Source organism: Silurus meridionalis, chromosome 9 (assembly GCF_014805685.1).
Source record: "Silurus meridionalis isolate SWU-2019-XX chromosome 9, ASM1480568v1, whole genome shotgun sequence".
In the NCBI taxonomy this organism is placed as follows: Eukaryota; Metazoa; Chordata; class Actinopteri; order Siluriformes; family Siluridae; genus Silurus; species Silurus meridionalis.
This window is the reverse complement of record NC_060892.1, coordinates 23,808,274-23,834,359: the sequence shown is the minus strand read 5'-3', so window position 1 is coordinate 23,834,359 and position 26,086 is coordinate 23,808,274. Positions and strand designations below refer to the sequence as shown.

General features: G+C 41.1%; 1 protein-coding gene across 1 annotated transcript in view; it reads right to left on the bottom strand.

Moving 5' to 3' along the window:
* nr5a2 (nuclear receptor subfamily 5, group A, member 2) overlaps positions 1 to 20,318 on the bottom strand; it is a 39,812-nt gene extending 19,494 nt beyond the window's left edge. Inside the window, 5 exon segments of the mRNA XM_046857462.1 lie at positions 11,288 to 11,952; positions 14,129 to 14,270; positions 16,190 to 16,308; positions 17,969 to 18,100; positions 20,097 to 20,318. Of these exon segments, the coding sequence (XP_046713418.1) occupies positions 11,288 to 11,952; positions 14,129 to 14,270; positions 16,190 to 16,308; positions 17,969 to 18,100; positions 20,097 to 20,160 (1,122 nt within the window). The 5' untranslated portion in view covers positions 20,161 to 20,318.
* Between the last annotated feature and the right edge of the window lie 5,768 nt (positions 20,319 to 26,086).

The window sequence follows — 26,086 nt, the reverse complement described above, 5'->3', positions numbered from 1 at the left end:
TTTTTTAAAAGAATGCAAGAAAGAAACAGCTAAAAAGGCAAAAAAAAAAAAATGGCAAGGAATGAATAAAGAAATAACAGAAGGAAGTATTAATTATAGCACCTCCAAACCTGAATAAAAGGCTGGTTTTATTTAAACAACTCTTTTGCAACGTTTAAAAATCACCAGTGCTTCTACAAACAAGTTTATTCTTTCAGTACATAAGAAGAACCTCAGTGTCCTCAGTAAAATCCATTCTAGTGATTCAACCACTGATATAACAATGTTGTGATCAGCTGATTAGTTACACTATAATATACTATACTACACTATACTACACTACACTATACTATACTTCACCCGTATACTGCTCCTGTATTTGCAAATGTAAATGAAGTCCTGGATGATGATAATGGAACGTACACCAAATTTCCCCCCCTTCAAAAAAAAAAAAAAAAAAACCCTGTCTATCTTTTTCTGCTCTTCATGTTTTTGGTAGCGTGCCACAAGCATTGTTAAGCGAGAATAACGAGGGTACACAGCTGGAACTGCTCTTAATAAGTACCTTTTTTTTGTATTTGAAGTGCCTTAATGACCAGATTAATGGAATCACAAAAGACTATCCCAAAATGACATTTACATAAAGACGTGGAAAGGAAAAAGGGGGAGAGGTGGGGTGGTGGGGGAGCAAAAGAAATGGCGCATGAATCCTTTTGACTTCTTGGATGTGGATTAGTGTGGCTGCTGGAGAAACCTACGGGTGGGGTTTGAAGTCACTTCAATGAGCCTGTAGGACAGCGTGGCAGCTTCGTGTCATCTCTGGCGGACATCTGTTCGTCCGCCCGGCACGTACGCTTCCAAATTAACGTTTTCATGGCGAGTGGATCCTGAGTATGGATTGCGCTATTTACGTTTATACTTTATACAAATCGAATGCAGATTTAGTTTATTCATACAGCTGAGCAGTTAGTTGTATCCCTAAGATTGAGATCAAGGCATGAAAAAAATATAAGGTTAGTACATTTTTATGCATTATATGCCCAAAAGTATCGGGACACCCGCATTTTCCAGTAATATGTGTTACGTCTAGGGTTAGACAACGGGTTACACAATGTCTTTGGATGCGGTAGCATTAAATCTCCTTTTCACTTGAACTGTGGAGGATCTTGAGCAGCCTGCTATAAAGTTCTGAACAAGACCCCCTATTGAACACCTTTGGGATGAAATAGAACTGGGCTTCCTCACCTTACCTACATCAGTACTACAGTACTACAACTTTTAAAGATGGATGAGGCAAATCCCCACAAGCTCACCTGAACTGCATAGAGTATATATACATCTTCCCAGAAGAGTGAGGGTTATTATAATTATGGAATGGAATGCTTAAAAAGCACAACTTTTGCTCATATAGTGTAGCAATGCCATGAATGGTTTTGTACTTGAGTCTGTATCTTCTAAATGAGGACGAAAGTCCAAAATGAGTTTCCTCAAAGATTCCTTCCTCATCACCTCTGGCTCACTTATTAGGGAAAAAACCTAAAATTCATGCATTGTTAAAAGCGCTATTCGAATGAATCTGAATTGAATGTACTTGATTTCAGTCTCATACTTGGTAATGCAGAAATCAACAAGGCTTTTTGGTATAACAGTGCAGATGCACATGACTAAAGGCTTGTTCGGCTTTATGTTTCTCTGATCCAGTGGAAATCTTTCCTCGTGTTTATCATGGCAAGGCCTCTCTGTTTGCTCCCTCGCAAGCACAGAAGTGATAAGCTGGGACTTTGAGCAGCAGGTGGACACCGTCCCTGTGCCCACATTTCTCTATGGAGACTAGCCAGAGATCAAGCTTTTTCTTGGTTTCTAGTTAGATTCACTTATTACGCTTCATAATCAGGTTCTGATCGACCTGACGCTAGAGTAAAAAAAAAAAAGGATTTCGACCATCCCTTTGTGAGTACTATATATACTGTATATAGTATGGATTTAGAACCTTGTCTGGTCCATTATTTAACTGACGCTCCTGATTGGCTCCAACTCGGAAAGAAAAAGGATTGATCAGTTCCCACGCCGACCACATTAACCGACTCGTCAGGCCGACCTTTAACCTGTAGAAAAACCCAGAGCGTTCGATCGTAGCCTCCAGCGACTGCCTTCATGTTCTAGCAGCCCGCAAAACAATAAACACTGCTGGTAACCTTTGCTGGACCAGGAGCTGACCTGAGAGCACTTGTGTGTTCTCACCTAGAACAGCTGAGATAAGGCTTTACGGAAGGCTGATCTGTGACCTGTGACCTGTGTGTAAACCGGCTTATTCATGCGGAGGAATACGCTGGTGTAGTACCAAAAAAATAAAAATAAAAAAACAGCTGCAAGAGCCATACTATGCTGGAATGTATGTACCGATCAAACACTAAGGACTTGCAAATAGTAAAACATTAAAAATCATACTCATTTCGAGTTTTGATTCCTGGAACATGGAATTCTTTATATGTAAACATGGAATTATTTATATATTATTACTGTTTAGATTCCTTTGAATTCAAAAGGTTTTAATAAACCCATATTCACTCGTATGATCTTTAATCCCAGCATAAAAGAAAGGGTGATACGATCATTAGAAATACATTATTTGGACAAAAGTTTGTGGACACATGAGTCCCAATCTGCTGTTGTAATAACTTCCACTCTTCTGGGAAAAATAGATTTTTGGAGTGTGCTTTTGGAAATTTGTGCTCATTTAGATACTAGGGTGTTAAAGTAAAGTCAGGTGCTGATGTAGGTGATGTGAGAAGGCTTGGGGTTGGCAATCAGTGTATCAATTCATTCCAAAGAGCTCTATATGAATCCATTCAAGATCTAACTTTCCAATCTATATGTTCATGGCTTTGTGCATGCTGGAACAGGTTTGGGTTTATATCTAAAGATATCAGTTGTCCCAATACTTTTGGATTTACATCAAGAGCTGCATTCGCAGACCTCAGGTTTGATAGACAGCGAGAGAGAGAGAGAGAGAGAGAGAGAGAGAGAGAGAGTAAAAAAATGGCTGGAAGAAGGTTATAAGAATTACATCTGAGGTATTGAGCATTGTTCCTAAATGCATTACATGTTTTGTGTGAAAACAAAAAAAAATCAACCAAACAACAAAGGAGAAAAGAAAACAGTTAGAGGCTCTCACTGGAAGTCTCTTATTGTGGAGCACTACGAAGCTTAAAGCTAAGAAACTATCAACTAATTATCAAAAAAATAATAAAAACAGAGCAGAGTCTAATCAATTATTCAGCTGAACATTAGTCTCCTAATATACATGAAGTCAAGGGAGCACGATTTCCCTGAAGTACAAACCCCACACACACACACACACACACACACACACACACACACACACACACACCCTCTTCACCTCCCCCCACCCCCTCCCCATTCCACCTCCTGCCAAAGCAAGGCGCAGTGAGAAAATAATGCTCTCCAAATTCAAAATGAGTTCTGTGCAGTGCATCGACTGGCTATCGATCCACCGCTGGCGCTCAATCTACAAACACACGAACACACGAACACACACGCGCTCCCACACTTCCACTGACCGCCACATTTTCATTTGATTTTATTTCCACTGTTGTGTTTTCCCCTCGATTTATTTATTTATTTATTTATTTTATTTATGGTCGGCCTTTATTGGCTATCGATATTTATTACTGTCGTGTGACACCTTGATGGACAAAAGGAAATGACTGCTGATTGGCTGGGGGGAGGGGGGTAGCAGGAGGGGGTGGGGGGGTGCATGAAGGACCTGTCGACTGACCGGGACTTCTGTATTATTCAGCCGGACAGTCTGTCTCAGACCGGGATGATGGCTTTATGCACAGGGCCTGCACGCTTTTCTCCAGTGGAAGCTATCCAACATGGCGTTTCTTCTTGTGATAGCACCTCCTTGAGGCGGTAGAGGCAGATTAACTGTTGCTGTATGAATTTTCATATTGGTCATATTTCAAATTCGAATTTGAATTTTTGCACATTTGCATGATATTAATTAGAAGTGAAAGTTCGAATCCAAAAGCTTGTGTATGTATATATATATATATATATATATATATATATATATATATATATATATATATATATATATATAAATCCATTACATGGTATATATTTCGCTTTATTGTTAATGCATTTCGTTTTTATATTCACTGTGGTCATACTAAACGATGGACTTTGAAACTCCAGCTAGTAGTACTATAATAGAGAAAAACACACGTGCACCTCTTTGTATATAATCAGCAATAAATCTACACTTGTCTCGGAATACAAATCCGTACGTGAAAACCATTGCATCATGCGCAACTCTTTTCCTATCTATCTGTAAATATTTCACTCGCATGTAGCTTTAGCGATCGTCAACCCCTCTTACACACCCACCCACCCCTTTCATCATCCCTGAATATACGCCATAAAGCAAGAATGGCGGTTTAATAACTCGAAATAAAAAAAAATAATGTCCTTGCACGTAATGTGTATGGAAACATTTAAGAAAGTGCCGTCCCTGCCAACTTCCCAACTTCAACCCCCATCACGGCAAAACTACACAGTGATTTAAATCTCTATAATAAACAGGTGGCTTCGACGCTCTCCTTTCGTAGTGACTCGGAATAACACTGCACAGCTGAGAGTCACAAAGCATTCGCGCGCAACACAAATCCGAGCTCCGCACGCCGGTTTAAATATAAGTGTAAACCTAAACCGCATGCCGGTCTTTACCGACCGGCGCACTTATCTATTGTCTTTGGGTCCCTTTCAGCACGTCCAGAATAGATAGCAGCAAAAAGGTGGCAAAAAATAGACATTCGAAGACAACTGCTGACAGAAAGAGGCGGTGGACAAAGGCTGTCAGCCTCAGACCTGCACCTATTACAAGCTGATAATTAATCAGTGAGGGAAAGAAAGTAGATGTTTTAAGATTTTCATTTGTAAAACAAAAACTCTGATTGGAACCCAAAAAGTGTGTTTTTTCGTGTAAAAAAAAGAAAAGGAAGAAAAATGGGAACGACTGCATAAAGCAAGCCGTCTCGGTAGTAAAAGCTTTTTTTTATTCTTTTAATATTTTTATAGCTTCATTTCGAAAGCCGTCAGTAAGAACAGGTGTAAAACTATAGGGGCTTTGTGAATGAGGTAGCGCGCATTAGTGCGCCATATGTCAGCTGATATTTGGGTAGTCGGAGAAGGGACGAATTATGGAGGCATTTGAGTGGTGTTTTTATTACCGCGTGTTGAACTTTAGTCCAAAATAGCGAGAGGTGCAGCGAGTGACGTAGCGACCTTTGAACTGCAAAGAAAAGAAGACATGGCGCAGGAATTTCAGGATTCGCGCACCACCACCACCAACACCACCAAGTTCTCGTGTCCTCTTTATCCTGCCTTAAGGTGACTGTAGAGAAATTGTATTGTATGTATTCGACCTACACCTGCTTCAGAATCCGAAACTAGATCTAGACCCTGAACCGCGTTAAATGATGTGTCACCAAATGTTGAACTGGATAACTGTCGTCTCTTTGGCAAGAACCTGGAGTTCGTGAAAAGCTTTTATCTCTCACAAAAAGCAACAAGCGGAGGAGCAGACCCGTGTCCAGCCATTGCGGGGTCATCTCTTGAGTCTCTCTTACGACCCTGCAGGGAGTTCGGACCCTAAATCTTTTCTTTTAACAAGTGTGTGCACTTCCTTCCTCCCTACTCAGGCATGTCTCTGAGGTTCTGGAGATGAAGCGCCAGACACCCGAGGACGACACAGTCCTACTTCACAGCTGACGGCAACAATCAATCGTTTATGACAAAAAGGAGCACAGGAACTAAGACGTTTTGTGTAACAATTATAGACAACTCTCTAACGTTTTACACCGCATCGTAGCTAGTGAAATCGAATTTGTTGTCCCGCTCAAGAATTCATACGCTGGAAAAAAGGAAATCGGCCTCATTTATGATTCGCAGAGTTCGACGCCTTGCTTCCGTTCTCCTGATGTAATATTTAAAAAGACATAGGAGCCACTAATCCATAAGCGTGTAAATGAGACAGGAGACAGTTTCGGCTTACAACGTGAAGGCAAGAGGTCTACGGATGTAAAAAAAAAAAAAAAAAAACAAAAAAAACAACAGATAGAGAAATATGTACAGGAGCATGCCTTAGAAAAACTCACACACCATCTCAGATTGTGGCTGCTGGTGAACATGGGGATATCATCTATCAGTGGACAAATGTGGGATATGAGAACGCTGCTCCTCAAATGAAATAATATATCTTTGAAAGCTTACGCCCGGCGACCAGGCCCAAAGCCCATATATCAAGTCTGAATGCTCGGTGGATCCGGTCCAGGGGCCATTAACCTTCCACCTGTTTTCCCCCCTGTCCTTCAGCATGCACCCCTGCCCTTGGTGCCTTGTTCATCCACTCTCCAGCCCCCCGAACCGCACTGTAATGTAAAGCAAGACAGCGCCCTGCTGGGATAATTCAAATGCAATGGTGCGGGGACGCGATTACAAATCTGCGGCCTCATGCGCCGGGGCTGTTTGTCAGCGAGTACTGACCTGCACCAAAAAACACTGTTGTGTGTGTGTGTGTGTGCATCATGAGAAGGGGGTGGGTTGATATAAATTGCCTTCAAGTTCACAGATCGCATCCGCAACGCCTTATTAATTCCTGTAGATACGGGCTCGGTTGGAAATGATAGTCTCTGAGCCACACTCCTAAAATTGGACTGTCAGGCATTTGCGGGGAGGAAGAAGGAAAATAAAAAGGTGTTTGAGTGTTTACTAAAGTAAATTCATGCAATATTAATGGACAGTGAAATCTATCCAGCGAGCCGCCAACGAGCATTATTCAAACCAAATACCAAAGGAAAATACAAAAAAGAAAAAAAAGCGTGTTTACTTCGCTGTGCTGATCAACACATCCTGCTCGTGGTGGTTCGACATTCACCTTTCATTTAGTTAAGTGATTTAATACCGTGTGTATCAGATCAGTAGACTAATTAGACCTAATTAAATTCCTTTCAAACAGGCCAGGGAGGAAGAATATCCATTCTATTAGAGCTTATACATATTAGAGAGCTCTCAGCAGGTGAAAAAAAAAAGACTTAACGACCGAGCCACACTGAACCCAGTGCTCGCTCCATGCTCTTTGCTCGCCAGCTGCTTTTCCAATAAGCGCAATCGTTGCGGCTGGGTACAAATCAGAGAACATGGCCTTAATACACTCCTGCATGGCTTAACGGCAGGCCTGGTATTGTCATTCCTTTCACTGTGAAGTAAAAAAAAATTTTTTGGACCGTCCCCAAGCAGCCGTGAACAGGTAAAAAATAAATATGTGCACCACATGTCGAGGAGCTGTAAGCTTTGCATGGGTGACTTTTATCAGCTCGGAGGACTAAATATACACCAAACGGGTTCATTGGCAACGTGATGAAGTTTACCTTTAACACCCAGCGGCGTATTGGCGATGCGCGAGCATAACGAAGCGCACAGCGAATCCGTGTATTTTTGTTCCCATTGTGTGGCGAGGAAAAAGTGCAGCGCATGCATCCTATCTATTAAACAATGGCAGGGAGAACGCAATGAAAAGGCCGATCTCTCGGTGGACGTGAATCACTCCCCACATGTCAAACGCTAACAGCAGGGGCCGGGAGAAGACAGGCACGCACGGGTCTGACAACAAGGGAAAAAAAAAGTGCATCTGTTTCCCCCCTTCTCTTCTCCTCTCTGTGCCCAGCTCACGCATTCAGCACACACACTTGCACACACTTTCGACGAAGGAAAAAAAAAGTGCACTCAATGTACACCAATGCATGTGCAAACCCAACTCAATATATAGGAAACAGATTTGCAAAACACTTTGTAGAATAAATTGTGCTAAATGTATAATAAATGTCAAATCTCAAATGCAGAATCAGTGGTACAATATGCCCATAATGTCCAAAAAAAAAATAATCTCAACCCTCATCATTTATTCATTTAAAACCATATTATTGCTTTGCCATGATGGTGATGCAAGTAAGAAAGGCATGTACGGTGTGAACGACTAAACTGGACTTAATAAGCTCACAGCACATCTCCAGTCTACCATTATTAGTAGTATTATCATCAGAGTTGAACTTTTTCCCTCTGAAAAGTGTATGAAGTAACCCCCGGAATATGTGGCTCTCTCCCTCTCTTTTCCCCTCTCTCTCTCCTTCTCTCTTTATTCATTTGAACACAATAGGGAGCTCTATTTAGAGGGCCGTTTCGCGACACGATATTTACGAGTGTTGTAACCAAGTCCACCTTATGGGAAAGGCGGCGTTTAAAAAACGCTTCGGAGGACGTCTCGCGGCCCGACTCGATTACCAGGGAATTTCTTTTGTTCTTAGGAGGCTAATAATAGTGACGCACATGAAGGTGTATTTATAGTGGCCTTGCAGTTCCCCAGCTCCTCTGTTACAAGCCTCATATTCGCGTCGCCTTTCCTCTGTTTATTAAACACTACCCGCGGCTTTTGTCATTAGCCCGCTCGAGAGGACGTTAAGCATCGAGTACAAACAAAAGTCAGTGACAGACCATTTTCCCCTGAACGCTTCAGATGAAACACCTACTGTTCCATTGCGTGTATGTATGAGTGTATGTGTGTGTGTGTGTGTGTGTGTGTGTGTGTGTGTGTGTGTGTGTGTGTGTGTAAGTATGAGTGACTGCCTTTTAACCTGTTTTTGACAATGTTGTTGTTTTTTTTTTTGAGTTTGGTATTTCTGTTATTGTTTTCTCGGCTCTCAACACTATGTTTACATCTTTACTGACATTCACAGGCTCTGACATTTTAATATTTACATGCTATCTATCTATCATCTATCTATCTATCTATCTATCTATCTATCTATCTATCTATCTATCTATCTATCTATCTATCTATCTATCTATCTATCTATCTATCTATCTTTCTGTCTGTCTGTCTGTCTGTCTGTCTGTCTTAACGTTAATATATTTTAATAACTCGTTAACGCAAATCCATTTTAACGGCACCGATTTTATTAACGCGCGATTAATGCCACCATTCTTATAAATAAATTTAACAAATTAATATAAAAGAAACCTTCAACACAACACGCATTTATTCACAACTTACTTTCTTTACTCGGATATAAAAAAAAGAAAATAACTAAATTTTTTTGGTCACTAAACATTCGTTTTGCACCGAGTTTCAAATCAAGCACCAAAATCCGCCGTCCGGCAATTAAAACTGTCCGTGTGGAAACGTGGCAAAAGTTCCTGATGATTTACGTAATTTAAAACACGATCATTACTTTAAAACATTTACAAGAATATTTTGTCTCCATGCACTATGTTGAGTTTTGTTTCACTAATAATAATAAACATACATTTGCATAAAGCATCCATATTTGTCTATGTGCATGTTGATGAGCATATTAAAGATTTGAAAAGTATTCCTTTAAGGTACATTTAGAACTGATAAAAGTGTGCGATTAATCACGACAATCATGCAATTAATCACTATTTAATATTTTAAATAAATATAAATATATATATATATATATATATATATATATATATATATATATATATATATATATATATATATATAAAATAAAAAATAAAAATATATGCAAATATAGAGTTGATAACCTCAACAATGATGGAACTTTAATGAATGTCACCTTTTTGATTCTGGTTCCTCTCAAGGTTTGTTCCTCATACCATCTCAGGAATTTTTTCAATTTTTTCCTTAACCTATTTATCTTTTTGTAAAAGCTATATATATATATATATATTCTCTCTCTTTTCATGAAATCAGTCATTTATAATCTTTAAATCCTAAATAACACAGCATTGTTTGAAAACACACCTGGGGCTACAATATTTGCCCTTTTATTTGCTCTGTGCTGTATCTCCTGCTAGGGAAAGCGTATTGAAAGAGGGCAGAACCCTCTCGTGGACCCTCTCGTAGTGTCTACAAGTCTTTGTGCTTCACAATAACTGCACAAGTATCCATCCGTATCATTAGTGTCAGGAGTAGGCTCTGAGAGACAAGCAGGCTAGCGCTTGTTTGCGTTTTTGTTTGCGTGAATCAGAAAAGGCTACATCACTAGAGCTTTGCTAATTACACCTCCTAATGTCAAATCCAACACCTACACCCTAGGACCTTTTTCCAAGGGCTGTCTGAAGTAATCATCCGCAGTACGAGTGTATGAGAAAAAAAAAACCCACAAGGGTTATTCAACACAGGGAAAGCCAAAGTTCAAACACAATTATCGGTATAATAGCACGAGAGAGCAACGAGCTGAACACAATGCTAATCCATTGCTGAATTAGCTGCATCGAGTCTCTCCCATTCTAGAGACAGGAAAGGAACGGGCACTAGAGCTCTAGTGCTAATAGCATTATAAAGAGGCTGACCATTACATATCATTACAATAAAAAGGCTTCAACCTGGAAAAAATGGCAGTGAGGCCCTAAGTATAGCTGCTTGAGCTAATGAACCGTGGCATATAAAAATATAAAAAAAAGAAATAAAAACTATATGAGGGAACGTTTTGCATAAATATGGTTGGTAGGGAGCTACAAAATAGTAACAAACAATGAGCAAAGTGACGTCAAAGTAAAAAAAAATGGAAAACAGGTGTCCGAAGAATTGTTTCCCACGAGTATAAAAGGAATTGTCTTATTTTCACAGCTTTTTTTTTTTGCCGATTTGGCCTTCAAAAAGACAACAATTGAGGACGAGGCTCAATTTAGACTCAAGCAAACTCACGCAAAAAAATGAAGCCTACTGACATCTCTGCTTGGGTATACTATACGTATATAAGTGAACATATATTGCACTGAATAGTTAAACCTCTATCTTCATAATATTAGTTATGCCATGCTATCCGTCTAGCAACGCTCAGAACACCTTGAATTTGGTCCTTACGCTCTACCCAGTCAGCACTTTCTGGAAAAATATTATGACTAACCATTTAAGCGTGACTGCTCGATAATTATAGCTGGCAAAAGGACAATGAAAGCGTTAAAACCACTACAAAATAAACCTTCAACGTCCTGAGCGCCTCAGGAAATAACTATAAATATTAATCCGGACATTTTTAAATATACATTTGATATAAAATAACCAGTGTAACTAAAAACTTTGTGGTATAGCGTATAAATGCATGCTAATAATATTTGAATGGAGAAATAGCAATGTGGAGAGATGTTTCATAAAGTAGTAACGTATCGAAGGTGGTGGACTAAACCGAATCACGGTCTAATCACTAATCGCGCTAAAAACCAGAGCTTCGCCCACCTTTAGTTCGCGGAAGAAGATGCTGCTGCGCGCCCATTCGACGATCGAGAAGAGCGTCTGGTCGGCCATCTTGCACATGAGGCCGAATGTGTTGAGCTTGTCGTGCTTGCTGCGGCCGGCCTGTTCCTGCTGCAGGTAAGCCAGGATCTTGGCTTGCACTTGCGGCTCGTCGGGTTCACACTTGAGCAGCTCGGCTACCAAGCGCGGGAAACCGGGCGCCTCGGTATACGCGTAGCCCATCAGCGATTCAGGCGAGCTGCCGTACGGCTCGGGGTACTCGCACTTGATGGCCCGGCTCTGGAAGTGCCCGTAGGCCTGGTAGCCCTGCGGTGGCATAGCCATGCTGACGGGCGAAGGGACAAATGGGCTGCGGTCGTAGTCGGAGCTGGACTGGTGATGCTGGTGATGCTGGTGGTGTTGGTGATGATGGTGGTGGTGGTGGTGGTGGTGACTCAGTGCCAGACCTTTGGAAGCTGAGTGGATGGTCTGGATGGCGGAGGAAATGGTGAGGTCAGCCGGTGCGCTCTGCATGGTGTGGTTCATGGCTTCCAGCTTGAGGCCGCTGGCCCGGATTAGCGCTTTCTTCTGTTGCTTGAGCGCACGGTCGCGCTTGTACATGGGGCCGAACTTGTTGCGACCGCCTCGCATGCGGTCCGCTCGCACAGCTTGGGCATGCGGAGAGAAAAGAGAGAAGTCTTTCAGTCATGAGCTAAATCAAATATCAAACAGGAATTGATGGGTATAGACAACATCTACATTTAGACCACTTTCCATCAGTGTCATTATGATACTTTTACAATGCTGGGCCTGTTCATTCAATTCATGTCAATTATTTAGGCTTCGTTATTTCCCTTTGAGATTCCACACGTTCAGCAGGTGGAATGCTGGGAAAGCTGGAGGATCCACCATCCCCTTTTCCACTCAGACACAGACATACAAGACACACAAACACAAACCGAGTCCTAACCAGTGTGCGCTCACTTGTCAGAACGTCCCTCTAATAACTGCAGAACACACAGTGCACGAGAAGCTGAAATTAATAAATTAATTAAAAATGAAAAGCCAGCTGCCAGCTGATTTTAATGGGGCCCCGTCAAAGCGATGTGTGTGTGTGTGTGTGTGTGTGGGCGCACCATATCATGCGTCTGATCTGAGAAAGCCGCTAACAGTCACCACGATGCCCTTACTATAACTATATCCACAGCTTGAATATTTTTTCAATATTTTAAGGTTTCGAACGTAAATTTTTTTTTTAAATAAATCAAATAAATAAATAAATAAATAAATAAATCGATACGATTGTGGCAACTTTAAGTATTAATGACTCTGCATTACATTATGGGGGGGAAATTAATGAGCTGGAGACGAACGCCCGGGCCCATTTGGGAAATCACAATTAGACGTGATTGTAGCTCTCGCGCCCCCGAAAAACCTCCGGGAACCCAATTAAATGAGGTCCATTGACATGCAGGACGCACGCATGTCTTCGCTCGGAAGCCGAAAGCCACGGGGGTGTGTCGCGGAGCTTTGTGCGTTTCGCGGCGGGCGTTTAATCTATTTAATGCGTATAAATTCCAAGAAAACCTGCCCCCTGCGAGCGCAATGTGGGAGTCCGGATGCTGCTGTGTGTGTGAGGGTGTGTGGGTATGGGTGAGTGGGCAGATTAATGTAGTGCTTACTGTCTGATTTATTTGTGCTTAATATCCAGGAATGTATATTCAACGTAGCTTGGCCGAGGCTCATTGTTGTACGGGTGTACGAACGCCCCCTCTGGCTTGATCCTGACATGCTGTTTATCATGCTCAGTCCGTGCGCTTTTCTCCATGCACATACATGAATACCTATGATACCAATGCATACGTAATGGGACAGCAAGCTACCTGACCCTAGACATAGTGTTTTTTCTTTCTTTTTTTTCCCTCCTTTCGCTCCAGGGCCTCGTTCCATGTATCCACCCTTCCTAGTTTTTTGTTTTTTTGCGAGGCGTTTTGATTCATGGCGGTGCTTACCACGGATAACGCACGCAGATGAAACTGAAATCATTTTACGCTCAGCCGTGCGTGGCATCGCTCGCCAGAGTGAATGAATAAACACTTTTCTTTTTATTCGACTTTTTCCGGCTTGCGTTAACTTTCGCTGATGAGACGCGGATGTCGGAAAAACGATGCACAACGACACACAAACTGTGTCGACGTAAATGCAACGATTTCGATGCTTATTCGTACGAATATCGCGACTTTGGCAGAGACTGGAATGGGACTATCAGGCTTTAACCTTGTAGCTCGAAACACATGGAGAGTGTATCCCCTCGATGTAATCTTGCAAAGTTCTACCATGAAATAACTCCATACAATAAAATTCGTATTTAATGCAGACGTAAATGAAGGACAAAACAAAAAACAAAAAAACAAACTAAAATTCCTACAGTTGTAACTTGAAAAAAATTTTGTGAAGCATTGCAGAGCGTGATAGAACATCCCGGGTTCTCTCACACACAAACAATCACATTCCTATTTTAATTGAATGCTAAAAAAAAAGATGAACCAGCACCTTTGTAGATTTGACAGTAAATTTCTAAGTAGCCTTTTGTCATGATCTGAAAATCAAAAAAAATGTGGCCTAGCTCTCATTCCCCTGGCTCAGGACTGCTGCTCGAGCTCGCATATCGAATATCAGTTGCTTTAAAAGCTGTGAAGCGCCATACTACTACACATTCAACACACACACACAAAATGATTACAAGTCAGCTGGTAACATGTAGAGTTAAGGATTGTGGTACTTGATGATGGAAAAGATTTTGGGTCATGCACAGTGAATTTTTTACAATTTTATTTCCCTTACCTTCCAGCTTCATTCCGACGTTGAGGCACTTCTGGAAGCGGCAGTACGGGCAGCGCTTACGCTGAGTCTTGTCGATCTGACAGCTCTGGTTCTCGATACACGTGTAGCGCTTGTTGTTCTGCACAGTGCGCTTGAAGAAACCCTGCCGAGCAGGATGAATGAAGATGTCAAAAATCTGACCCGCTGAATTCGTTAATGTGCTATTCAGGCCAAAGACAAATGGCTCACACATACACACATGCTCTCACACACACACACTGGTTGCAGTCAAGGCCACACAAGTTGAAACATGAAAAGCAAGCGAGGGGGCCAGCGAACGATCACCATCCAGGGCTTACTTGTGTAAACACAGATAGGTTCATGTGCTCTCACATGCTTGGTGACATGCAAGCTCACATGGGCATAAATTAACAGCAACAATGTCAAAGGATCAAATGGAATGTATGCCACAGATAACACTTACAGCACAACAGATAATGTAGCAAATATGGAGTATTAATAATCAGCCATCGATTCAATTTGAGCTCGATTTACTGCAGTGATTTGTTTCCCCTTACAAATATTTCCAGATGTAGGCCGCCATATAACCAATCCACGGCTCAGCATGTTCACATACACTAAATAAAACTACATGATTTATATTATAATTAAAAAATATTTTATATATAAAAAATAAAAAAATTTATTTATATATATATATATATATATATATATATATATATATATATATATATATATATATAAATATATATAAATTATTTCTTTATATAAAACCATTTTTACATGCTCACCATAAGAAGCAGTATAATTTACATTACTTTCACATATTATATAAATAAACATTCCACTAGCTTATAGGGAGTTGTGAAATCACCATTTTCAACTAGCACAATCAATACACCCACACACACACACACACACACACACACACACACACACACACACACACCCCTAGAGTATGCTGCTGCACTTCTTCTTTCTGTAGTCTTTTGGACCTAGCTAAAAATAATGTTGGCACCACAGTGAAAGCCACTGGCCCTTCGTTTGCTGATCCGACCTGCCGCTCTATCGATATCGAATATTTTTTTTTACAGAAATGTGTAGGCAAAGTGCAATGAGTGTACTAACAGAATGATGGACAAATCTGTAATATGGCTTCTGTCATAATTTTTGCGCATTTTATTACAGCACATTTATGATCCAAGCTCTGGTAAATCATTGATTACCAGAGTAAATAAAGAAATAAATTATATATATATATATATATATATATATATATATATATATATATATATATATATAGTAAAACAGGAGTAATAAAAATGAGTCATGAGCAAAGTTCATATTGACTGTATTAGTATATGTGTGTGTTACAAAAACAAATTAAATGAGGGCTATGATTCATTGCTGTTTGTCAGGACGAGGAAAGAAAAATTTAGTTATGACGTAGAAAGCTGGAAAACCGTCCATATGTGGACGCATGGTTTGGGCTTCTTAATAATAAAAAATTTAGCAAAAAAAGACAAATAGAAAATAATCCTATTTTTTAGCCAATGCACTATATATATATATATATATATATATATATATATATATATATATATATATATATATATATATATATATATATATATACATGTGTGTGTGTGTGTGTGTGTGTGTGTGTGTGTCTTTTCCCCACAACAGATCCCTGTTAGAACGCTGTTTGATGATGGTGCAGCAGATAATAATCAAGCACACTTTGACACCATGTCAGTCTCAGAGCTGAATTAACAACCAGCGTTTACACTAAAACGATGTTACGCATCGAGACGTAACGCGGTAAGTGATGATTTAATGATGTCCGAGTTAACCGGAATGCTAGAGACTGCAGAATTAGCACCCGGAGCGGTGTAAGTGATCCAGCAGTGAAGGGAAGTGTAGTGTTAATCCAGCATAGGAGGTGAGAATTCACCACAGATTCAATTCAATTGATTCTTCACACACATTCACATATACACACATACACACTCACACACTCTTTCTCTCTGTCTAGGTATGCACAAGTGTATCCCAGCCCACCTTGCAGCTCTCACAGGTGAGCAGGCCGTAGTGATATCCGGACACCTTGTCTCCACACACAGGACACATCTCATCCAGGTCTTCGTCATAGGAGTAGTCCATCATTTTAAACTGAGGGGCTGCAAAAGCACACACACACAGTTTAGACCTATTCCTATCAACTCTTATGAATGTATATGCTTCTTGGAGCTGAAAAGTTCTTCATAGCACCAAGAGCTTCAATACCCTACAGATGTGTGCAGAAAAAAAAATCAGTACCATGGAGAAGCAAAAAAAAAAAAAAAAAAAAAAAAAGAGTTTGAGGGAGAGAAAAATAAAATAAAACGTGTTGGAGAATGTGGAGGATGGTGGCACACAGGGCAGCCATCAACTTTGAGTCTTATTAATATTCATGAGCGCTCGTAAATTGGTCGGAGAAAGCGCGCGCGTTGGAGTGTCGGGTTCTAGCCGTCGGCCGAGCCAAAGCTCAACTGGCTCAACTCCGGGCTCATGTGTGCAAACTAATTAATCCGTTTACTCCAACATTTATCTCTTTACTGTGTGTGTGTGTGTGTGTGTGTGTGTGTGTGTGTGTGTGTGTTTTCGTTTTCTTTATTTCTCCGAGGTTACACTTTCGGTATTTGCGCGCGATAATGTTTTTTCCCCTGCGTTATAACTTATAAATCAAAACGCATTAAAAAAATATTTTTTATTTATTCAATTATATTATTTAAGTATATTTTTGTTAGAAAACAAATCAGACTAATTTCCGGCTTTTGAATGAGTAGCAGACATGATTTTGTTTAGACACAATAAATAAAAGAAAAAATGTGAAATGATCGACTAAAAAAAAAATCAACAATAGCTGCTTTATCGCTCGAGCTGAATTGCTTTACAGTCGACTATGAATGATTACTAACCAGTGTGGGTTTTTATTGCTTTTACTTTTGGTTAATGTTTTTAATGCATTTTTTTATGCATTCTCTACAGAATCGTAGTCAATTAAAGAAAAATAAATGTGCGTCCTGCAACTGTAAAGCAGCGAAGCAAAAGAATAAATGCACGTGCACACGAGACAACAGCGTTCATTAAACACCACCGGCCTCGTTATTTGTAGCGTGATTTCAGGGTGACAGAAATACTCCCGAAAATTGTTTAGCTGCCATTTATAGCTCGTGCATATTATAAAGACACGTCCGATCTGATTATACAATAAGAAAAAAAGCAAGAAATAATAAAGATTTAAAGTAAAGTAAATTCGCTGCATTACATTAAAAAAACGCGCGCAATTTAATTTTTGCTCCCGTAAATCTGAAAAAATAAAAACAATAAAAATAAAACATGCATGATTTTAATATCTGATTGGTTTATTTGTGTTTTTAAAAAAGTTATACAATCCAACCCAAGTACGTGAAGAACTTATTTTAAAACATACCTTTTTTCCTCAACGTTTTTCGGACATTTTCTTTTCTTTCCATTAAAAATAATCGATAAATTTTTTCCCCCTATAATGATGCGCGTTTACATGCATCTCTTTTGCACTAAATAAGTTCTTGAAGACGATGAATGCATGCATGTGCATGTATGGATTTTGGAGCGAGCCCGTGATTTTGTGGATACAAAAATAAAAAATGTGAGTAATGCTATTTTTTTTATTTTTGTCGGAAATGTAAGAAGTGTCACGCAGCTTACGCGTGCATGCATTTACAAAGTCTGACTGCGAGCCACGTGTCTGGCAGGTTGTGTTGCGCAACAAAATAATAATTTGAAGTAATCAAATCGACACCGCGTCTTTCTTACCTTGCATGTTTGCAGGAAGGTGTCCCTGCTCCCCATGCGACCGAGCGAGTCCCAGGCACTCCGACTCGACTTTGGGCAGCATGACAGCTCCGCTGAGAGGGAGAAGAGACGCCGCGGTGTCCGGCGAGCCACCTGGACCAAGAACAACACCAGAGATGCTTCACTCATACACTCGCACACATGCACTCACACACTCATTTACACACTCATTCACAGTGGAAATCCGGAGTCACTACAGTTGCCCGGTGTAGAACTTCATGGTTGCCGTTTGCGCGAGCTGCTCCGGTACAAGGCCTTTGCAGCGCGCGACGCCACCGATTGCACTGGGACTTCTTTCTCTTTCTCTTTCTTTCTTTTGAGACAAACGCCTTGGTCAAGTCTCATCAGCAAAACACTTGTGCACCTAAAACATTCCTTTTTTCCTCCCTCCCTCTTTCTCTCTCTCTCTCTATCAGTGAACTGTCAAACTTGCGGTGTGGCGCAGTGCTCTGTGCGTGCGTATGCGTGCGCGCGCGCGTTTGAGCGTGTTTGTGTGTGCGTGTGTGTGTATATGCACTCGCGCGCAGTCCTACGCGGACACAGTGGTGGAGTTCGGACCTGTCCTCGCCGCTTTGTTGACGCCGCAAAAACACACCGCGTCCGCCAATCGGAGGCGCGCTCCCGGCGTGACGTCACGGGCCGCCGGTCCAATTACCTGGCGGGATACTTTCCTCCCTCTCTCTCTCTTTCTATTCCTCCCTCTCTCCGTCCCTCTCCCTGGATTTCAGCTGTTTAACGCCGCTAATGACGGACCTGTAAAGTTCTGTAGCGCAATCAGATGAAACTCCTGTACTGTCTTTTCCTTCTCCAGGGGCTCCGCCACACAAGAGCTGCTTATTCTCTTCTTATTATACTTCATATCCGTGTAATAAAAGGTCCCCTGGCACGACGCATTTATTTATTACACGTTTATTTATCCACGCCGGGAAAAAAAAAACGCATCAATGATCCACGTGGAGAAAAATCCTACAGACTAACCATCATTTAGTCAACAATAATTATTCATTTTATTCATTGAATTGTCCAAAAGTTCCATATTTATTCTTAGGAAAACAAAATAACTATATTTTTATATTTTCTATTTAAAACACGCTCGTCTTCTTAACAAACTGCACGATCCCTAAATTCTGGTTTGAAACTAAAATAAAAATTGGAGCGATCTGATCTGTGCTTTAAAATGATCAGACAACATTAAAAAAAAAATTCTAATTAGTGTATTAAAAATAAAACGAGTTGATATGAGAAAAAAAATTGATTCATCTTGTTTTTAGGGTCACTGTAGAGTAGATACGGACAGTATATCCACTCCTGTAGACATTTAATTTTATACACACTCACACTCACACACACACACACACCTCCGACTCAAATAAACCTAAAAATATAAAATATAATAATATAATAGAGAATATCAAACTCACGTGATTTACTCAAAAACAACGAATTTACTCATGAAAAAACTTTTTGAAAAAAAAAAAGTTCAATTCACTTGAACCCTAATTATAAATATAATAATAATAATAATAATAATTATTATTATTATTATTATTATTATTATAATAGTAATAATAGCAACAAATACAAATAAAAAATAAATAATGGGTATTATTATTATTAGTAGTAGTATTATAGCAAGCCGGTCATAGGCCAATGCACGAATAAATAAATAAATAAACGCTCTCTCTCTCTCACACACACATCCAAACACACACACACACACACACACACACACACAGACACACACACACACACAAATATGTGAATATTTTAAAAGTATATATTTTTTAAGTATGCGCGACGTTACTGCGTGTCGGTTCCAATTCAATGGATAGTTTTCTTTTCTTTCCTTTTTTATAATTTGTATTTATTTGTTTGTTTGTTTGTTTGAAATGATCTCGAGGTGTTAAGTGTGTTCGCTGCTGGTTGATGAGGTTTGCATGCTGAACCTGAGGCCTGGGTCGCACGTGCAGGTGTCATTCAGGAATGACGAGAAGAAAACATCCCGTCAATTAGCGGCGTTGTCTTTTTCTTTTTCTTATTTTGGGGGGGTTTTTTTTTTTCTTCTCCCGCTCTGGATCAACCTACTCACCTAAACATGGCACATCTTCACAGGAGTCACTCAGTCCTATTTCACCCTCAGGACTCGAAGACATTGCAAACTGGTGCAGTTAATCTTGGAAAGTAAGCCGAGCTGAGAACTCTTGTGCATGATATTTCTCTCCCTCGGCCCGCTCGTGCTCGGGGCTTCCGCTCGCATCTCTGTCCGCCTGCGCCACGCGCCGCGCGCTCTCGCCTGTCGGTGACCCGCCGTCGCACCGCGTCCCCCCCCTCCACCCGGAACGCCAAGGCGCCATTGGGCCGGTCGGGTCACGTGACCTCGCCCGGGCGTAATAGCAGCCAGTTATAAAGTGACACACTGGTAGATAAGAGCGAGCTGTCGGATTGTACTGAAGGAATGATTAACAGGAAAGAGAGAAAGAGAGAGAAAAAGAGAGGGTGAGGGGTGAGATCACTATGCAGGTTGAGAATCAGAAGGACGCATCTTCAGGTTGATGAAGCATGTCAACTGTCTCACTTTGAACTTTTTCCGCAAAAATCGGACTTTCGCAATACTCTGCGTTCTCAGTTTTACTGAAATGTGTCCATGCTTCGCCCTCAAAGCCATACGTCCTCGTTCCTATTCCTAATTTTTTGGAGGTCCTCCGAACAGATCTAGAACGGAGGTTGAGGAGATCATGGGGCTCTTCGCATTACACTCGAGTTCCTCTATTCCACCCTCAACAGACCATGTCTTCATGAAGCTCGCTTTGGGTTCACCCTGGTTTGTAATGCTACAATATCCAGATCCATTCTATACAATTCTCCGCAGTTTTGTTCATACAGAAGAGATCTGTCCTTGGACGTTTGATCTACAGCTTGGATCGACCATATTAAGACATTTACAAGACACCAGACCTTTTCATACATCAACAAACTTCTGCTGTCCTTAAGAAATCCATACAACACACTCAAATTTGGGGCCAAGATGAAATGAGTGGCTCGGTAAACACGCGGCCTGTTGACCGAGGCGAGAGAACCTAATGACTCCGGCGTCTCCAACGCCAACCGAGCATGACCATCCTGACTGCCAGAAGTGGATGTGAACTGATAACACGAGAGCTCCTGAGAGCTCTTTGCTTACCGAGAGGATTTATCAACTTAGCCCTGTCTTTTTTTTTCTCTCCCTTTATTCTTTTCTTTTTTTATGACACCGGAGTGGAGTCCAACGCTGAAGACAAAGCTCTTTATAGCAGAATAAACCATGGCTAGGCCTAACATGTAGGGGTCAAGGTTTCAATCTCAGGCAGTGAGGGCTTCGTGAGGTGACGAAACGAGAGTCGTGTACACGGGGTGATACATTTTCATGTATTCATTTACAGAAGCATGTCTTACCTTTTCCTTTACACGTTTCAAGGTAAGATATAGAGAAGACCATGGGATCATGTGAAGGAGGCTTCTTAGATTTCTGTCATATAAGAATTATATGGTTCATAAATAATGAAAGAAAAAAAAAGTAAACACACACACACACACACACACACACACACACACACACACACACACACACACACACACACACTATATTAGGGGTGACCCTAAATAGTCAAAGATTCGATGCTTCAATAGGAGGAGTATGATTTTACTAGCAACCTTACAGTCCAATCTTATGAAATGAGGATCGTACCATTTTGGTTATAAGGGGGTGCTCAGTGTCTGATTTCCCATGGAACTAACAATCTTCTCTCAATAAGTAAATATACAGCATATTGTTAATGTAAATAAAAATGTAAAAAGAAAGAAGCTTTTAATTCACTTTTTTTTTTTTTTAATCCAACCACCCATGTGACAGATTTAAGTTTTACTTTCCATGATCCGTGACAGACACAGAAGCATCTTGGCAGCAGGGATTTAAATATTTGACAATGTCTGGGGGATTCTGTCCCCCCCATATATATATATATAGTTATCCTTACCACCCATGGCTTGTCAATTTAAATGTGTAAAGGCCATGTTATCCTGACCTTCTCTGTAAAGCCAGGAGATGAGTAGATGAGTGAGACAGTGTAGGGAAAGAAGGGTGTGTATGATTATATGTGTGTGTGTGTGTGTGTGTGTGTGTGTGTGTGTGTGTGTGTGTGTGTGAATGTGTGTGTCACAGAGTACCGCCGGCCGAGTAAACAGCACTCCAAGCCTGGGAAAGGGCCGGGATGTGTGCCATGGCACATCTGACTCATACCCCCTCGGTTATCAGGTTTGTTTCTACCTGCGACGTGTTTATTTTAGCATTCTTCTCCTCGTCGCTTTTTCTCTGGTGTGCCACTGGCAGACATGTTCCCAGAGAACGGAATGTCCAATCGGATCCCTGGTTTAATTAAACCCCATATGTTTTCCTCGGCTTTTTCCTCCTTTTTTTTGCTCTCTGGGTACATGTGAGAGACAGCTAGTGAGGGAGGAGGGGCTGGGGGGGATTTTGAGAGAGAAAGAAAGAGAGAAAGAGCGAGAGAGAGAGAGAGAGAGAGAGAGAAGAGACAGAACATGTCCTAGCACTGTTAAAACCATTAGTAGGTCAAGCAACAGTCATTGTGCATTGCTTCCTATATGCTTCTATTTTCAAGAGCTTCCACGAACAATTGTGGTTGCGCAGCAGGCCATCAGCTGCTCGCGTGGAAAATCCAAACACGGCTGGGTGAAGGTCTGGAGAGAGCGCCAGCAAGAGATCCGGAAGGACTTGAGATCTGCATGTATTCTTATCCAATAAAATGGCAGCTTTGGGCATTTGTTTTGTCGCACAATCGTACGGGTCGAGTGTGAAGTACGAGTTTTATCTGCGTTCGCTTGTGGAGTAAATATGAAAACAGCTGTGTTTGGAATGTCAGGTGGATCCCGTATATTATGTGGCCGTGTGGATGCCGCAGATAATTCTTTACAAAATGTGAATAATATGGAATCATGTTTATTGCCTTGTTGAAGGAAACACGTGAGCATCTGGACATCAATTAAAACAAATTTGCCTCGAAGATATATATATATATATATATATATATATATATATATATATATATATATATATATATATATATATATATATAATGTTTAATTATAAATTACACAAACTCATTCATTTATTCAGTCCCTCACTAACAAATGTATGTGTGTTTTCATAGCCACAAATAAAACCCGCCAGCGATCGGCCCCGGATCTCCTCCAGTTCATCTTCGAGCTGAACGATGTGTCCTAAATCACAGGTGATGGAGCGATGCTGACACGCTGGCCTCTCTCCCCTTCACCTGACCCCTACGAGGCCCATTCTCCCTCCTTCCTCGCGCTCATCCCCGAGCACCCGTGTGGAACAGAAGACCTGAACGAGCCGAGCCTGAGTGCCCTTACTCCCCTATTCTCTACAGCAATAGCCCAATCCACTACTACGCTAACGACTCAGAACTGATAAGAGCCTACTGGGTGACCCTTAAGTATCTCTCGGCCTGCATCACAGAAGCATTAAGATATTCTTTTTCTTGCCTCTCAAGGTCTCACACCACACACCTCTGGCAGGGCAATTATCACTCTGTCAATACAGCGAAGCCATTTTGCCCTCTCTTGATGATATCTGCCTGAGTCAACTGTAACACATAATAAAAGCTAATTGCACATAACAACCGTAGATCAATAAATTAGGATGGACCATGGAACGGCCTTTAAAGCTTGAAGGAGGTCGAGATATTTTCACTTTTTCCGTTTTTTTATTACACTATATGGACAAAAGGTTGTGGACACCTAAGCATAAGATTAGTATGTGCCATTCGAACATCCCAGTCCAGATTTAGTCCCCATTTGCTGCCTATAATAGACTCCATTCTTCTGGGAAGATGTTCCGCTAGATTTTGGAGTGTGTTCGGGAGTGTGTTTGGGAGATTTGTGCGCTTTCAGTCACAAGGGCATTAGCAAAGACAGGTACTCATGTAGGTAAGGTGAGGAGGCCTGGGGTGCATTCTAGTTCATTCTATAGTGTTAAAGTCAGAGCTCTAGAGCAGGCCATACAAGATGTTTCAGATCTTCTAACCCATGCAAACCATATCTTCATAAATCTGTCTTTGTGCACATGGGCATCATCATGCTAGAGCAGGTTTGGGTCTCCTAGTACAAGTGAAGGATAATTCCATGCAGCTTATACAATTCTGGTCTCGTACTTTTTGGTATCAGTTTGGAGGAAGATGATAATCCAGTCCAAATCCAAGTCTAAATAATAAGCTACTTGTAGCATTTGGTTTTTTATGATGCTGCTTTGGGGTAATGTACAAATCTAGACAATATGAATGACAGCTGAAGATAGAAGAGGTTTGTCTTCCTTAGACTCACTGTTTGCTTCATGCACTCAGTCTGCATTAACTCTGCCTCTCTCTTTGTCCGGTCTTCTGTCATCAAGAGTAGGCATTGTCCTGGCGTCCACCACTGGCTAATACCGAGCAAATACTCTGCCTTAACCATTAACACAGGACTACTGTTTGAACAAGCTAACACACAGGAATGGCATTTATGGTGGGAGGCCAATTCTGATAGAGAGCAATCTCAATCAATTAGTCCCATCACACTGTGTGTGTGCGTGTGTGTAAAAAAGGGAGAGATAGATAGATAGACAGAGAGGAAGAGGGAGACAGAGAGATACAGTTTGCCCAGCATTTAATGGCACTCTAACCTGAGAGCGGATCATTAACCCATTAGACTAACATGTTTCCACTGCTTTCCCATAGGAGACGCTTTCAGAAGAGTGGCCTTCTCTCAATGCTTCCTACCTTACTGTAAACCCGAGACTCGGAGGAGACGCTTCGAGACATCATTACGCTCGCTAAGGCTCTCGTTTATCACGCGACATGTTAAAAGCTTTTCGAGGTTCAGGTGTTTATGACTTGCGAGTTTTTAAAGCTCGTTAGGTTACTGTATAGGTTGCGTTTCGCATGTTCTTCCGGTATTCATATGGGTTTCCTCTACGGGTCTCTGGTTTATTTCCATTGGATGTGGTACTTTGCTGGTTAAGATGTCAGATCTTGAGTTCCAATCTCCAAGCTGCCACTGTTGGGGCCCTTGAGCAAGGCCCTTAACCGTCAACTGCTCAGTTGTATAAATGTAATAACTGTAAGGCAACCCTGATTATGATCAAATTCCATAAATTGAAATTGTCCAATGATTGAATTCATGTATAGAGGAATCCTATGCTGGATCTTTTTTCCGGGTTTCCAGGCTCCAGTGGGATAAAACCGTTGATAAAGACTCATGAATGAGTCCCCGAAGTCCTCTTCATACCCCGATTGTGTCTTCTAGACTTGATGTACTGTACATGCTTTTTTTTTTTTCCACGCACAGGATTTAATGGACTCGGCACGCAATTAGAACTACATCGACGAGCGTAGAAAACTAGCAACGTTCATAGAAAACATTTCTAAAGAGCCTCAATATCGACATCATGTCGTTAAGGTCTGCGGGGTTGTGTTTGTTTTGGCTTGAGCAGGCCAGCATTGTATCGAGGAGTACTCTGTATATTTCTTCCTTTTCTCTGTGGCCTGCTCTTCCTGTTTGGCAGCAGCCCCATCCTCATAGACGTGGAGCGCTGTATAAATGAAGCATGAGTCTTCAATTCGGGCTTACAGGCAAAACAATCACATGCTCGGGTGACAAATGAGCGAAACCTAAAGGAAATCGTAGACTGATGGAAGTGCGAAACTGAAAATTTTTTTGGTGGGGTGGATCTGGAGGTAAATTGGGTTTAATGGCAGATTCTTGCTGAGGTCGGGGATTACGTGATTCGAGAGCTGAGGAAAAGAGTTGTATATGGCGGCTAGTGGAAACAGGTTGGGCTGCTCTGAGGAGGACCACCCATGTCCTTTCTTCTCAGGAAATCTCCACTGGCATTCATTAGAGCCATTTTTCTGAGGTGGGACTCTGTGGCTGAAACACCTGTGAGCTAGTGGGATGAATTTTTTTTTACAAGTGGCCGGGGGAAAAATATTACTCCCGGCTTCTGCAAAAAATCATTCATTCATTCTA